Here is a 15957-nt window from a genome sequence, read left to right as displayed (position 1 = left end):
GCCTCCAGCCACTGTCATCAGAACAAGGAAAGATGCTTTACGTAAACACTCATGTCCTACTTGCCTGTTGAGTGCAACGATTCCCTCACAAGTCCAGTCAGCCTTGAAACAAACCATTGAGTCACTATTTTGCTCATGATTATCCGTTGGAAGCGTCCGTATTGCTGCTTGTCTGCAGAGGGCTTCCTTGTTTAGGAACTCTGAACACGCCTCCCTCCAGCCCCACTGTGGGATGGCCAGCATTTCAAAACTCTTTATTTCAACAGTAAAAGGAAAGAAAGTGAATTCCACGCCGCAGATGAAATTAGACGGAAACATTCTCCTTCCCGCAACAATATTATATGTATCATAATGTCGTCTCTGATATCTACCAGGAAGACATAGGTCTTCCGCTCCATCTTCACCTCCATTTTAATAGCACTCTCCATCCATCATGTCCACCATCTTTTCTACAGCCTCCTAACTTTGCCGTTGGCGTCTTCCACACAACTTTCCAGCAGGTGTGACAGCTGCCCAGACTCCCAACCTGCTCCTGTCGGACCCTCAGTTGGCGAGTGTGGTCCGGCCCACGTACCCGATTCTCTTCATAAAGACAAGAGAAAAATCTCTCAAGCTCTGACTGCAACAGTGACAACTGGAATGTCCTGGTTCAGTATGTAACTCCTCTCTATTGTTTCCAAATTAAATCCACCTAAATACATGGTTATCCAAGATGGCCGTCAGTAGATGTGTTAAGGAGATGGACAATAGCTTTAACTCAGAAACAAGGTCGACCACCAGCTCTCAAACACATTTTAGGAAAAAAAAAATTTTATTTAAATCCAAATGGACACAAGCACACACAAACAAATGGCAACGATAATGATAAAAGAAACAATCCACACAAAAACAAAACACGAAAGTCAATACTCAAAGAAGCAAATCCACAACGGTGTGTCAGAGTGGTTCCGACAGGGTTCTGAGTGCCGAGCAGGGTCTGGAGAGGCAACCAGTGTCCCTCAGATGACGGTTGGGTTCCAAACTCCCCCCACACACAAAAAAAAAAATTGCGTTTTAAATAACAACATGACATCAATCTGTTGCATTCAGGGAAGCTCAGAATTGTATGACAAAAATAAAAATAAATGAGCAGTGACTCAGATATTCCTGTCCATTTCATTTCCATTTCACTTGATTTGAAAAAATGTATTTCCATCATTCCTTAAGAAAAGAAAAATAAACCTGGGTTACAAGCACATTTTTTCTGGAACATTTGGTCACATCATTACTATCACTAAAAAGGACCTGAGCACCAGGCTCAGTCCACCCAAACACTATCTCCCAGCAACAAAGTAGCCATCTTCAAAAAAAACAAAAATCCTCGATAGACAGTATCAAAGAATATTTAAAAAAAAAACTTCCTGGATCAAGACGGTGATCCAGATCACTCCTAAAACTCAATTTGTTCACATATTTCCAGAAAGTTTTGTTCAAATACGGCCGTAACCTGTCAAGTTAATTTGAAGACAGGGAGAAAGGCAGACAAACCAACGCCATTGAAAACAGAACAGGGACAAGCCTTAAATGCAGTTACGTCTTAAGACTGTTGGGGGCGCTATTAGACAAAATCAGTGTTCAGTCTGTCAAGTCAGAAGAAGATGGACATATCTTAAACCTAAAAAATGTCATGTATCAATGAGGTTAATCCATAAAATGGTTGAAAATAAAGGAACGATTTTGTAGTATTTGGATCTCCATTAACAAAGAAAAACAACTGAGATTTCTTTGGACGCAAAATCTGAAAACTGAGGAAGCTTCTATCTATCTTGCTTCTCAACTGAACTCCATGACAGGAAGAAAAAAAAAAAAAAAAAAAGGAGACAAGTCTCAGCGACATAAAACCATTTGGATTTTCACACACAAACAAACAATAATGAGCTCAAGCACAAAGACAGCGTTGACCCTCACAAGCCAAAGTGAGCCACAGCCATCTCCCCTCATATCACGTCCCTCCAGGTTGATGTGGAACCGCTCTCACCTGTGAGCCGCCACAACAGCTGCAGCAAGTTTGCCTTAATGAGGAAGGTGAATCTGAGCCTGGTTTTGGTTCATATTTCAAGTATATACTGAGTTTTAATAACTCCTGTTATGGCTCTAGGATAGGGTCAATGCATCGACATGTGTTTGTTAAAGACCGATCTTAAGTCTGAAACGGAAGCAGCAGTTTTCAGCGTGTCCTCAGATGAACACCAAAATCCAGCGCTCCATTAGGTCATGGTTTTCTTCCTGTGAATCATCTGTGTTTCAGCACTTGTGTAAAAGCCGGCGGCTCAGTCAGCAGGACGCACGCAGGGATTGTCTGGTGAGGAGGAAAGCTAGGCTCAAACTTTGTCTCCGCAATTACCCTCAGCCATCCCCACCTCCCCCGGGTCCCATTATGTCTCAGCGCCAGGAAGGTTTCCGCTCAACCCATCCATCACGCCACGTCCGTCCCGTCCGCCTGTTTACCAGGACTGCGGACCGTCAAATGAGGGTTATGATGAATGTGTCTGGAAGACCCCTCTCTGCAAATGCCAACTCTTAATCTGACAGAATAAACATCACATAATCCCAATAGCCTAATTACGCCCCATTATACTTCTCATTTAGCGAAAGGCAGCTTTGGATGACCAGAAGCTTTGACCTGCTCAGCATTTTCACCTCTGACCTTCACCCTGACCTGGTTTGGAGAGTGGCTAGCAACACATCTGTGCCGGGCAACAGGATTGGTTCATGGAGTCGGGCTCTGGGAGGATCGCTCTCAAATGTGCATCGACCTTTGACCCCGACAGAGCTCTACCTGAGCCTGAGCTCACGAATGCAACTTTGTAGAGGCAAGAGTTTTGTAGATATTTGTTTGTTTCACGTCGGCACTTCCAAAGACCACCTCACGTCCCCCACTTCCGCCAGCGTCAGGTCGCAGGGGCAGCAATGAAGTTTTGGCTGTGGAACGCCACGTTCTGTTCAAGCCGTGGTGGCGCTCCGTCAGTTCATATCTGAGGGCTGTTTCACACTGCGGGTTCTGTCTCACGTGGCCTGAATTCGCTGCGCAGCCTCGCACCTCTCTGCCTCTGGCGATGTCCCTTTTTTTCTCCTCAGCTGGCGGCGATCTGCACAAAATAGCTGGTTTGTGACCCACGATGAAGCACAAGGAAGTCGTCATCCTATTCACCTTATTTCTCTGTCAATTCTTAGTTCTACGAGTCACTCACCTCAGCTCCTGGCTTGTCACCTCAGTGTTCTGGGAGTTTGAGAAGTTGTTTTTGAACCATGTTGTCCGCCCAGACAGCGGTCAGACCCTTTACTGCCCAGCATCTATCATGTTTGTGTGGAGTCGCGCTGTACCCGTAGTTTCCGGCATCTAGCAGCGAGTCGCCTGAGGTGAGAAGCTCACCCCCGTGGAGAGTTTCACGAGACAAAGTGCAGCTCTCCAGCCAGGATCAAGTCCGCTGCCGTTCACATCTCGGACTTCTGAGCTGCACGCACTTTGTCTCGAGACAGAGCACGCAGTGTGAAATCGCCCTTAAGTGCCAATGACTCCTGGCGCTACGAAGTGACAGAGAAAGAAGGTGGTCAAGCCGACGGTTGGAAATAGGTTCGGGCTCCTGTCGCCCGGCTGATGACGACTTCCTTGAGACGTGCTTAGGGTCACAAACCAGCCATTTTGTGCAGAGCGCCCCCAGCTGGATAGAAAAAAAGGCATGGCCTGAGTCGCAGAGGTGGGAGGCTGCACAGCAGGGGGCGCACCCTAGACAGAACCTGCAGTGTGAGGAGCCCAAGAGGAGCCTCTGGCGATGGTCCAGCCAGTGGAGCGATCTCACCCTGGCGTGACCCTTTTCACCCCCACTTTTTGACCATGGGAGAAGAGCCTCGCCCGACACCACTCCATCAAGAGGAATCCTTCAAATTGGAGGAGGAAAAGGCAGCCGCATGTTTTAAGCCTGTTTACGGGCAAATGGAGACATGCAAGTGAAACGATGCATGACACCAAGGCCCCAGCTTTCCCAAAGTAACATTAGCCACTGGAGACTTGGAGCCGCTCAAGCCAGCACACACATGACCCGACACCAAAATAGAGTCCAGACAGCTGAGCAGCTGCTTGGACCTGAGTGACTCTTCAGCCATGAGAAACACTTCCACAACAGCCCCTTGTTGTTGCCTCTGCTCACCACACACTCCTGGCTGTCCGCAGTGCCATGAATAAAAGGAAAAGAGTTTGACTCCAAGACGAGCTTTTCTTGATTTCTCCTTCAAAGCAACTGTTGCTCGCCATCTGCTCGATCTGCTGCAAGATACATGGAGTTTACTGTGACAACAGAAGATGGTGCTGAAAAGGGGAGGAGGGACAGCAAGGTAAAGTCCAAAAACAGATCCAAACCATCATCCTTTACTCAAAAAAACTGAGCAATAACGTTCTTTCGATCTGCACCTCCCGATCTTATTGAACTGTTGATCATATTTAGTCTTTTTTATGACTTTAAATCTAAGAAGATCTGTCTCATTGATGAATGATATGAACCACATGAACACAACTATTCTCAGGCTGACGAAAGGCAAATAAAACTAAAGTCGTGTGATCACATTTCTGACAACATATGACTCGAAATGCAAAGTGACGAGTGTGTTTTCGCTTTCTGTCGAGGTCGAATTCAGTTGTGAGAATCTGCGCGGATGACTTTTGCTAGTGACGCCCTCTAGTGGCGAAAACAGGCATCGCAACAAACGCAACTTTCACCGCACTCAGAGTTTCAAAGTGAATTTGGGTGCTCACATTTAAATTATGCTTCAACACTATTAAAAGAAAAAGAAAAGAAAAAAGAAAACAATTAAAGCATAAAAGTGAATCACTAACAACTGCTGAATTTCATAGCCTGCTACAGCCTTTTCTCATGTAACAAGGCGAGTATTTTCTCTCATCCTGATGGAGAAATGGATCACACGCTTTGTCTCCTTCACAGGAGGAAGTTCCGCTCAGCGTGATCGCCGCCGACAACACGACCTGGAACAAGCTGGATCATGGACAAATATGCGGCCTCGTTGGGATTATAGCCACAATTTTGAACATTGTTGTCATGGTGTATATTTACATCTACACACATGTATGACTTCTTTTGTACAACATTTCACTTTTGTCACACTGTATTGGAATTACATGAAAGAAAGTGGAGTTATCTAAATGGTGGGCAGTTAATATGAAAGTGTCTGGCTTGTAATGGTTCTTTTGTAAAAGTTTTGCTGTTGATGAAACCACTGTTTTCTTTATGTATGGTAAAATGATGTGAACATAGATTACTTTTTTTGTGAGAAATAAACACGCACTTTATATCAGTTCACATCTGTTTATTCCTCAATAAACCTTGACAGTTCATTACAAGGTGCTTTACTATTGGAATATGTTTTAAAATCTGACAAGATCAGGCGACCAAAACATAGACCCGAGTGAAAACAGTGAGGTTAAATAAAAAAATCAAACATGTAAAGTAGTTTATTGCACAGGAGCACAATGGTTTTCTGCACTATTGAATTGAATGTCTGGTAAAATCTGGCAGCTGGTGATGATGTCTATCTTCTCAGACACGGCCTTCAGGTCGTCCAGGATGATCCGGATGCTGTGGGAGGCGTTGATGATGCCGCTCTGCGAGGCGGTGAGCTGCGCTGTGGCGCCGCGCACCTTTGGCAAAAACAAGCGCAATTCAGTCAGTTTGACACTCTTTTGACATCTTATTCAATACAGAAGGTCATGGACGCATCAGCCAGCACTGGGATTAGATTTACTGTGACACATTCAAGAACATTGAAAGTGTAATAACGGTGAAACAGTAGAAATGGGTCATGAAAATGAGTTGCTTATTTTGTACATTTTTGAGTGTCATGGAGCAAAATGATGATTTTGGACCAGTCAGCTGCAAGTCCTCGTCAATATTGCATCACAAAAAAGCTGCTGTGTCAGCACACCTCGCGGCTGGCGCTGCCATAAGCATGTTGCAGCATCTGGCTGACGTCAGCGTAGAGACGACAGTTGGACTCCTGCAACTTCTGCTGTAACAAGGTTTCACCTGAGGAGAAACAACAACAGGAGAAATAATTACTGATCACTATATCTCACGTTAAATGACTTTAATTATGTTAAATTATGAAATAACTGAGCACCCAAACTACAGGCCTCATAATTGCAATGTGTTAATCCCATGAACGGATTAAGTCTGATTTTGCATTTCATTAATTGAAGAAGAAAAAAAAGATAATACAAAGCAAATAAAGCGATGACGGTGAAATGCTGTCTAAATCAGTGGTTATTCAAAGATGTGATTCGTTGACAAACATATTTCATGTGCATTTGTCTTTGTTTTTGTGAATCATCGTGGGGTGTTCTAGGCATGTGCAAGTGGGGGGAAGCCCAGGGGTGTGCCCAGCATGCTGTGGAGAGACCCTTGGGAGCGTCTCTGTGTTACCCAGAAGAGCAGGAGGAAGGTTCTGAGGAGAGAGAAGTCCGGGCCTCTTCGCTCCAGCCGCTGCCCCTGCGACCCAACCTCAGATAAGTGCAAGGAAACGGCTGGATCGCAGCTGGAAGTCCTCACCATGTGGCTTATGTGTCGGGCTTGGCCTGTCCTCCACAATGGAATGGATATCGGGGTGGTCCCGCAGCACGATCAGAGGAGGCAGGTCTCGCTTCAGGATCTGAGTGCTTTCCTGGCTCATGACGGAGAGTCGGTCTGCTGCATCCTGCTCAGCCTCACTGTCCGTTTCTGCCGCCTCCCCAGGAACCTGGAACCGCATAGGCAGCGTTCAGGTCACGGCAACCTTCTGGTTTGTGATGCGTGCATCAGACAAACAAACAAAGAAACAAACCTTTGTTCCTGCTGTTGCAGTCTGGGCGGCCGGGAGTGAAGTGATGTAGACCTCATCATCCGAGTCTGTTTCAGAAGCCTCCCCCTGCACCACTATTGGGTACCTGCTCGACATTGCTGGGCACAAACTCAGTTATTATTTTCCATCATCACAACAATCCAATAACACCCAACAATAACAATACTCATCATAATCACACACTTAAATATGTGTCACACCGTTTCAATCTGCATTCACCGTCAGTCATACGACTAACACGATCACAAACATTCGTTCAGATAATACATGCAGTACAACTCATAACGTACGTTAAGGCTAGTGCGGAAATCAAGCTATATGATCTGGGAAACTCACTTATTGAATGAAAACACCTCCAGATCAACAAAAAGCGTCACATGAGCAGGCCGGAAGTAGATATTTGCCAAAGTCCAATCACATCGCAGCATACAATCACGAGGTCAGTACCACGGCTCGCTATTGGATACCTGTTTAGAAATGAATGCGCTCCATGTTGAATTTGGCGTACACCGTGTAAACAAAGCAAAACGTTCTTATTCACCATTTCTAACAATTGTAAATTGAATGCTGCACCGTATAGAATAAAAATACAATAACTCAACCATTCTTCTGCCTTTAGTTCATTTATTTGGAACGCGAAATTAGGTTTCCATGTTAACACCGCCCACGCTAATTCATATTTGTGATGTGAGCGAACGCACACGGGAAGTGTTTGTGTTCATTTCTCCGCGCAGTCATCTGACAGGTTTGCTCCTCTTTATTATTGTTTTTATTGAGGGCGACACGTGAAATATTTTTCTTCGCTGCGCGTAAGAGCACGGTTCTTAATTCTATGTGACGCTTGAACGTCAACACACGGTTTTTCTCTCAACGGTTCCTTCACCTGAAGCTAAAGATTAGCCTGCGTTGCTACATGAGCCCCATGTTTGATTCGGTTGAACATGAAACTCATGTAACGCGGTTGCTGCTGTGCTGTTTCAGACCGACATGGCGGACGAAGCTCTGTTTGAGTTTCTCCATATGGAGATCGTAGCGCACGTCTACAAGGAGCACCGGTCGAGCAAGGCTGAGATGGACAGCAAGGTTAGTGGCTGAAACACCCTAATGTTCTGCTACAAATTCAACGTTTTTGTGATGTGTTCATTTATTTCAGGAACGAGCAGCTTGTATTTCAGCCCTAGAAGGGATGGGCTTTCGAGTTGGACAAGGACTCATCGAGAGGTGCTGTGGCTGTGGCGACTCCGCCTGCTTTAAAGGTCCATCATTCAAACGATTCTCCTTCTTTCTGATCTTGCCAAGGTTAACGAGGGACTCCCCGAGCTTCAAAGATGAGTTGGATATCATGAAGTTCATCTGTAAAGACTTCTGGACCAAGATCTTCAGGAGGCAGATTGACAACCTCCGAACAAACCATCAGGTAACGTCCAGATGTGGGTGGCGTTGCCGGACTACTACAGTGCTTGCTTGCAGGGCACCTACGTTCTGCAAGACAACAAGTTCTCCATGCTGACACAACTGTCTGGTGGGAAGCAGTACCTGGAGCAGGCGCCTAAGGTACGATGGAGAGTGCGATACCACGATGAGTTTCCCGGAGGCTGGGAAGAGGCCTGCAGATGTGGGGTACCGTCGCGTATCCTGTTGCACTGAGCTGACCTACGTTTTTGTCTTTTCCTCTGGCAGTACCTGGCCTTCTCATGCGGCGTTGTCAGAGGAGCGTTGTCCAACCTTGGTCTGGACAGCGTGGTCACGGCCGAGGTTTCAGTCATGCCCTCCTGTGAGTGTCACCTCAGTCCCTTTGGACAACTGGGACGTTTCTTTCATGAATGCTGTTTGGCTCCGCAGGCAAGTTCCAGGTCGTCATTCAGAAGTTGTGACACGAGCCGAACAGAAGCGGCTCAGTCGCGGCAACAGAGCCAAGCCGGGTTCACTCGGTCATCTGAGCCTCACGTGGCCTTCAGGCTCCACTTCCTGTATCCTGTCAAAGAAAGCAGTGAGCTTTTTGGCTGGTTCCATCGTGGACGCTTGAAATGGGACCCAGCCTTTGCCTCCGGTGATGATCGGAGCCAATTATTTACAATGGTCAACGACCTGTGGGCGCCCTCGTGATAGTTCATGTATTTAAGATGCGCTACCGCCTTTAGCCACAAGAGGGAAACGTGTATTTTTGTTTTGACATTAAAAAAACATTGACGCATAAAGTGGAACTGAAGCTTTACTGATGTTTGATTTAAATAATTTAATGGTAATAATAGTCTTATGATATATCACTTGTTTTCTTTCTTTTGTTGGTGTGTTATTTTACATGTTAAACTCTGAATCTTTTAGAGGCTCGTGAGGCATCGTGGTCTGGGGAATACAGACGGTCATGTGACTTGATCAGCACATGAACATTAAAAGTGTGAAAACGCAGCAGCTCTGGTGTCACGTACTGTTTTCCTCGAGCTGCTCAAACTGTGTCCCACTTCACTTCAGTGCCCATCACCGTGATGTGAGTCAGACAGGGCCTTTCCTGGCTCCAGCCCCTCACCGACTGTACGTCACAACGTGGAACTGCAGCCCCAGAACATCAGCCCTTCCACAAATTTGTCGCATCCCATTAAACAGCAAATCTTCTGGGCAGCGGAGAAAAGAGAATGTGAAGGTGGGATTAGAGGGCGAGCGTGGGAGGGGACGGGGCTCCAGAAATCTGAAGGGGGGGAGGAGGAGGAGAGAGTGAGATTGAAAGAAGAAAGTGGGAATTAGAAGCCTTGACAGGAGGCGGCGAGGAAATGAAAGCTCCGAATGAGATGTTTATTAGGGGGGTGGAGGGGAGGAAGGGCAAAGTCGGACGCGGTGCACTTAGAAAATGACTTCATCTCGAAGTTGTAATTATGTGTTGGTACGTTTCAGTTGATCCGGTGGAGATTCCCATTGTCTGCTGGTGGGGAAGTTGGAGGCCGAAGCAGCCAGATCAGCAACAGCTGTTCTGCTTCTCTTCTTCCTGCTCTTCTCTGCATCACAATGCACTCACAAAGCAATGAATGAAGGGGGGAGTTGAGGAGGAGGAGTAGCAGAGGGAGGGGCTCTGGGGGCCGAGAATGAAAACAGTAGTTTAGACGGAGCAACTCAAACCAGCTCTCATTCTTCCAAAGTGATGTTTTGTTGCAATTCAGTAACATTGTCCGCGGGGACAAGCGTACAGGCGGTGGGTGAGTGTCGGCGACGGCTTCAGCCGAGACTTGCTCTGCAACACACATGGAAACAGTAGAAGCTCGTGTGAGAGCAACACTGCACGGGGTTTGAGTCATGGGTTTTAGTTGGTGTCTGAAATTAGATTTCTATGTTTTTGTTTTTAATGATGACATTTAAAAATATCTATATCTAAAAGCATCTTTTTTTTACTTTTCTTTTTCAATATTTAATAGTATTTTTCATGTTTAAATTTCGTGTATTAATTTATTCTGAAATGTTGATAGTTTCCTGGAATGTATTATCAATACAAAACATCTCAGAATGAAAGGACTCGGCTTTAACTTTAAGGTAAAAACACAATCCACATAATATTATTATTTTTGTCGTTACTTTTTGTGCCGATATTTGATGACGGTGCCTTAACTACACGATTCCTCCTGATTATCTTCATATTATACAATATGAGTTTCAAAATAAAATGAACTAAAATAAAATATTGTCATTTTCTGAAGAGACTTTTCCGCTCTTATCAACAGGAGTCTTCCAAGAGCGCGCACAGGAATGTCAGCCATCACCGCAGCGCATGGGACTGCTGCTCACACACAAACCAACTTTGTCTCTCGGGGCCATATGTTAACCTGTGGAGGAGCTGAATACAGCCATCTGCCAGGCTCTCCAGGGTCCCTGGGGCCATGAGTGTGGGAGAATGTCCATCACACACAATACAGCACTCACACACATACACGCCTTTAACACCTTCCCTCCCAGACATGTTAACAGTGTCCAGATCATGAGAGTGATTTCAGCTTCCCCCTGGAATAAGCTGGCATCCGGAGGAGCTGGAGGCGTCAGATGTACAGGACTGAGGTGGTCCAGAAAGATTTGGGAGAGGGGATGTAACTGAAGGAGAAAGCAGAGGGGGCTGCTTGGATGGAGTGGGAGTGAAAAGAGAAAGGAAATGGGTGGGAGCACAGTATTCTGAAGATTAAACTCCCAACAAAAGACTTCTTATCTCCACATGAAATCTCCGAGACACGAGCACACACACTCCCTCTCTCCTGCTCTGGAGCTTCGGTGGAATGAGAGAATAAAAACTTGATCTGAGAGCTTCAGACGAGAATGTCTCACTACTGTCTCAGAGAGCCAGGACACTGACTGACGTGGGAAGATGCAAGCGCTGATCTTCATGTAGCTCAGCTTTTTAAATTGTTCGGTTTTACAGTTACTTGCGTGTGTTTTGGCCATCCGGTCGAACATTTGTATTGTACCGAGCTTCTTTAAATGATCACCTCACCAACACTTTCGACCGGTGGCTGTGGAGCCGCGGCGCTGACACGTCCGTGCCAGTGCAGATCAGCCGTCGGATGAGTTTCTCTTGGATCAGATAACTTTTCCAACACCATTTCTTCAGAAGGCGGGGCCAAGTATGAACCCCAGATGACCCTCGTGTGTCTGTCCATTTTTCATTTTCATCAGTGCGAAGTCGGACTTTAGAGACTGGACTCACGGCCATTTTTGTAGTCCTTATTTCCTATGAGCCGAGCATCTCAAGTGAGGCAGCCACATTATCAACCTTTGCTTGTAACTGAATTTTGATGCAAAACCTCTATATTAGCATGTCAGATAAAACCACTGAAAAGATGCCACGGTTTGGAACAATTGTGGGGAGAATAAGGGCAGTTTAACTCTACAATAGATCAGTTTCAGGACGAACACCATTTAAAAAGTGAGGTTTCATGTTACCTAACCATTTCAATAAAATAAAAACAGACAACCTGCTCTAAACCCTCATGTCAACTTCACATGCGTGTCGCTTTTTAAAGAACCCACCGGCAGAAGAGCAACATTTGTTTTTAAAAAACAAACTTTATTTCCAGTACAAAAAAAAAAGAAAACAAAATATATTAAACTTGATACAAGCAACTCAAAGTCCTCTATAAATATGTTAAAATAAATTAAAGAAATTAACTTACTATCACCTTAAACACTAGAGAGGCCTCAAACAAACAATTGAAAAAGGTTTTAAATAGAGCAACGGTGGTCTACAAACTACAGGAACCAAATCATTACGGCTAAAACACATCACGTAGAAAACCTACACCTACTGTAACAGACCTCCTAACAGTCAACGGCGAAGCTACAAATTCAGAGGACTCCAGATTTGGCACGCGCCAGTCACGGCCGCACTTGTGTGAGACGTGGAGCAGAGAAGAGTGCCGACCTGGGCAGAACTGGAATGTCATCTTAGACATGGAAACCAGGTTCCAATGGAGAGAACAAAGAGGCGCTTCCGGGTCACCAAACGCACGAGGACGAGAGTTAAATCCTTCTCCTTCAAGTATCCTAGTGAGGGCCACTGCACTAGTGGTGGCTTGGGATTTAATGCACATGGAGAAGCTCAACACGGAGCAAACGGTCGTCTCCGGAAACATGTCCTGTCAGGATCACAGGTACTTCACTTGTTAAAAACAACAACAATGGCGTCCAACACTAGCGTGAACAGTTGAGAAGGAACTAGCTTATCAACAATACTGAGAACACTTGGTGCGGGGGTCACGCACCCCCCCCCCCCAACACACACACACAACAAAAGGTCACTTTGAAGCGTTGACTGTCTTTGGCTTGATCACATAGTCATCTGGGCGATGCTGGTGCGACTTGTGTTGCGTTTTTGGTTGAACACATTCGGGCGAGACCCCTCACTGAAAACAGAACTGCTTAGATCTAAGTCGGTGAACTCGAGAACGTCTTTTTGAACGGTGAGAAATCCAAAGTGTGCAGGCAACAGGCTTCCCATCAGGTCCGGCTTAGAGGTTGACCCCGCCCACATCTTCCGGGACAGAGAGTTGGCTGAACACGGCCAGGCGCTTTGCTTCGCTGCAGGACTCGGAGCCGCTGAGCGAGCCGGTGGAGCTGCTCCCGTCATGATGGTCCTGATCGGACAAGGAGGTGGTGGACAGGGAGCGAGCGCCGAGCGCTGCTGGGAAGATGCTGCCTCCGCCGCTGCCCGGGCTCTGCCTGGACGGCGACGGGCCGCGCGGCGAGCAGCCAGAGTCTGGAGAAGGCAGGAATGGTGAGTCGCTGGCAGTGACCGGAGGGTAGGGATGAACAGGCGAGGCCTCGAACGCCGAGTCCATCTCCAGGAAGACCTTTGAGAGGAGGTCAGTGATGTCAGCACATGGAGAACTGGTGCCAGAAGTGGCCTGCGAGAAGGTGGCAGGAGGAGGAGCGGCAAGGCCACGCTGAGGAGCAGATGGGAAGCCAGCAAAGCTGAAGCTCTGCCTGAGGAGAGGAGGTCTGCCCGAGCGTGCGGCGGCCAGTGGCGGGGGGGCGGCTCCCGCGGAGGCGTGCTTCCTCTCCTCCTCGTTGTTGTGGACGAAGTGGCAGCGGATCCCGTAGGGACAGAAGCCGATGGTGTGGAAAGTGCGACAGGGCTCAGTTTTATATTTCGGATGCCTGCTGAGGTCCCGGAGTTCATCCATCCCGTGAGCGAACTGACACTTGCCACCGTACTTGCACAAGCCGTTCTCCGTGAATGAGCGGCACAGCTCAGTCTTGTACCGTGAGGATGAGGAGGAGGTCGAAGAGGACGAGCCAGAAGTGAGCGCAGCTGGACTGATGTCGCCGAGTGAGCACTTGGAGTCCGACCCCGGCCAGCACTGACCGGCCTGAGTGGTGCCCCCGCCGCCGCTGCCCGTCTCCACCATGCTGACGGAGCGCTGAGACCAGAAGCCTCGCTTGCCCCACTGAGTGGCGTCGGACTCCGCCTGCTGCCCCCACTGGGCGCCGCTCATGAACACGTTGTCTGAGGACTCGGAGGGGAGGCTGGAGAGGGAGTCCAGGGAAAACAGGGAGTTGCATCTCGGCGCTTGACCCACGTAGCCCGGGGTCCTCATTCTGGGACTCAGGGGTGAAGGCTGGTTCTGCTCCCTGAAGTCCAGGTTCAATAACTGCTGTGGAAGGAAAGAAACACAAACCACTCCAGTCAGAAGGAGGAGCACAGAAACGTGTCTCGAAGTGAATGATAAACAGTTCTAAACATTACAGCGGAAAATACATTTCTGTCAGGACACCAACCACCTGTTGCACAAACATGAGGTGGTTTGAAGAAAAAAAAGACCTCATAACGACCAGAAAAACCCATGAAACTAAGATCCTAAAAGAGCCTCAACTGCATTTGAATTCACAAACAAAGTCGAGTGTTCGTTGAGCGTCAGGTGTGATGGTTATCGCGGGTACACAGACGAAGACCCGGATGTTGTCGACCGCGAAGCTTTATTTAAGAACATGTGGGGAGAAACAAAAAAATCCGCTCCCAGTTCAGTTCAGTTCACATGTGTATGAGCTACAATAATGAACGTTCAACTGCTCCAACAAGACAAAGGAGGCCACAGAAAAACGAAACCAAACCGTGGGGTGAAAAAGGGGAAACGAAGTGTCTGGTTTAATTGAAAAACAAAAGCCAAGCGTCGCGTCAAGACCAGTTCAGTTCAGTTCACATCACTGCCACTTGTTGGTCGTATCACACGAAACGCATCCATGTAAAAGTTTCAAAGTTAGTTCCTGCTGTGCCTCGTTTGCCAGCAACTCGCGAGAAAACAACTGTTCTGTAGGGATTCGAATGAGAAGTCTTGACCGCAAACATTGGCGCGTTACTCGGTTGTGCACATACATGGCCCTCGCTTTTAATGCGACACACGAGCAGCCACTTCCGAGCGTTATCAACGCGGCGGTTCAACTGTCGCTCGTCGGTTCAATGAAACGCCACATGCGTGAATAACCACTGACTTTTGGGTGTAAAAGCAGCAGTGCGTTGACAAACGTGTCTCCACACCGCAACAAACAGAGCCACGTGCGGCCAGAAACCGAGGAAAAGTGGCCACAGCGCGATGCTAAGCTAACGCGGCTAACAAACTTTTCCCTCAACTTGCCCTCACCTTGCACATCATCTCTTCCAGCTCCGAGAACTGGCCGAACGGGTGCGACGGCATCTTGTCCGCTTAGTCTCGGCTTCTCGCGTCTCCTTCTGCCCCCAGCAGCGCTACACCCGGCTCACCAGCTGGCATCGGCTCGCAGAACTTTCTGCTGGTGCTGCATGCGGAGTGAAACGAGCCCACGGAACCAGACCACGTGTAGATTTAAAACCTGAGGCAGGCCACGCCCACCAGCCGCAGAGACCGCCCACGGGTCCGAGGGCCGCATCTGGCTGCGACTCCAGCTTTTCATGGGAGGACTGGTTCATCGTCAGTGCACGGGTTGCTCTGCTCGACGACGCTTTCACTTTCCAGGATGGAGTGCAGCCTTGCAGTTATCAAACAATGGCTCAGGCAAAACTGCGTTCTACTTTTCTAAAAGCTCTGCCTGGATATACTGTACTGTACTATACTGTACTGTACTATACTATACTATACTATACAATTTTTGCTGTACATTATACCATATACTGTTACACATGTTACACTACATACTGTGTTATTTTGTGCACTCATTACACTATATTTTTCACAACTTTAACTAATACTTTTTAATACTGTACTGTACTTTTTACCATACCCATGAACTGTACTGTATTTTACACTATGATTATTAATACTATACTATACTATACTATATTATATTATTTTTTGCCCTACATTATACCATATACTGTTAAACATGTCACACTACATACTGTGTTATTTTGTGCACTCATTACACTATATTTTTCACAACTTTAACTAATACTTTTTAATACTGTACTGTACTTTTAACCATACCCATGTACTGTACTGTATTTTACACTATGATTATTAATACTATACTATACTATACTATACTATATTATTTTTTGCCCTACATTATACCATATACTGTTACACATGTCACACTACATACTGTGTTATTTTTGCACTCATTACACTA

The 15957-nt window shown here is 46.8% G+C and overlaps 3 protein-coding genes across 7 annotated transcripts; 1 reads left to right on the top strand and 2 right to left on the bottom strand.

Annotated features, from left to right (window-relative positions):
- Positions 1 to 5337: 5337 nt before the first annotated feature.
- On the bottom strand, positions 5338 to 7278 carry bloc1s3 (biogenesis of lysosomal organelles complex-1, subunit 3). Of its 4 annotated transcripts, none has more exons than XM_053873251.1 (6): positions 7222 to 7278; positions 6868 to 6983; positions 6597 to 6783; positions 6471 to 6536; positions 5974 to 6074; positions 5338 to 5689 (listed from the first exon to the last, which is right to left on the bottom strand). In XM_053873251.1, exons 2-6 carry the CDS (start codon positions 6979 to 6981, stop codon positions 5504 to 5506), a joined length of 654 nt encoding a protein of 217 aa, XP_053729226.1. In that variant the 5' UTR covers positions 6982 to 6983; positions 7222 to 7278; the 3' UTR covers positions 5338 to 5503. The 4 variants fall into 4 exon arrangements, with proteins under 4 accessions (XP_053729226.1, XP_053729228.1, XP_053729229.1 ...); XM_053873253.1 differs by lacking the exon at positions 7222 to 7278 and adding an exon at positions 7176 to 7217; XM_053873254.1 differs by lacking the exon at positions 6471 to 6536.
- Positions 7279 to 7564: 286 nt separating this feature from the next.
- trappc6bl (trafficking protein particle complex subunit 6B, like) lies at positions 7565 to 9532 on the top strand. Its single transcript, XM_053873151.1, has 7 exons — positions 7565 to 7630; positions 7867 to 7968; positions 8039 to 8106; positions 8185 to 8302; positions 8356 to 8439; positions 8566 to 8659; positions 8728 to 9532. Exons 2-7 carry the CDS (start codon positions 7873 to 7875, stop codon positions 8757 to 8759), a joined length of 492 nt encoding a protein of 163 aa, XP_053729126.1. The 5' UTR covers positions 7565 to 7630; positions 7867 to 7872; the 3' UTR covers positions 8760 to 9532.
- Positions 9533 to 11910: 2378 nt separating this feature from the next.
- zgc:114130 (uncharacterized protein LOC570332 homolog) lies at positions 11911 to 15159 on the bottom strand. 2 transcript variants are annotated; one of them, XM_053873154.1, is made up of 2 exons: positions 14994 to 15159; positions 11911 to 14009 (listed from the first exon to the last, which is right to left on the bottom strand). In XM_053873154.1, the coding sequence occupies exons 1-2, from the start codon at positions 15045 to 15047 to the stop codon at positions 12864 to 12866; spliced, it is 1200 nt and encodes a 399-aa protein (XP_053729129.1). In that variant the 5' UTR covers positions 15048 to 15159; the 3' UTR covers positions 11911 to 12863. The 2 variants fall into 2 exon arrangements, with proteins under 2 accessions (XP_053729129.1, XP_053729130.1); XM_053873155.1 differs by having other exon boundaries at positions 11911 to 14006.
- Positions 15160 to 15957: the final 798 nt, after the last annotated feature.

This window comes from Synchiropus splendidus, chromosome 8, assembly GCF_027744825.2.
Source record: "Synchiropus splendidus isolate RoL2022-P1 chromosome 8, RoL_Sspl_1.0, whole genome shotgun sequence".
Classification (NCBI taxonomy): domain Eukaryota; kingdom Metazoa; phylum Chordata; class Actinopteri; order Syngnathiformes; family Callionymidae; genus Synchiropus; species Synchiropus splendidus.
The sequence above is the reverse complement of the archived record's forward strand: the minus strand, read 5'-3'. Positions and strand labels throughout refer to the sequence as shown.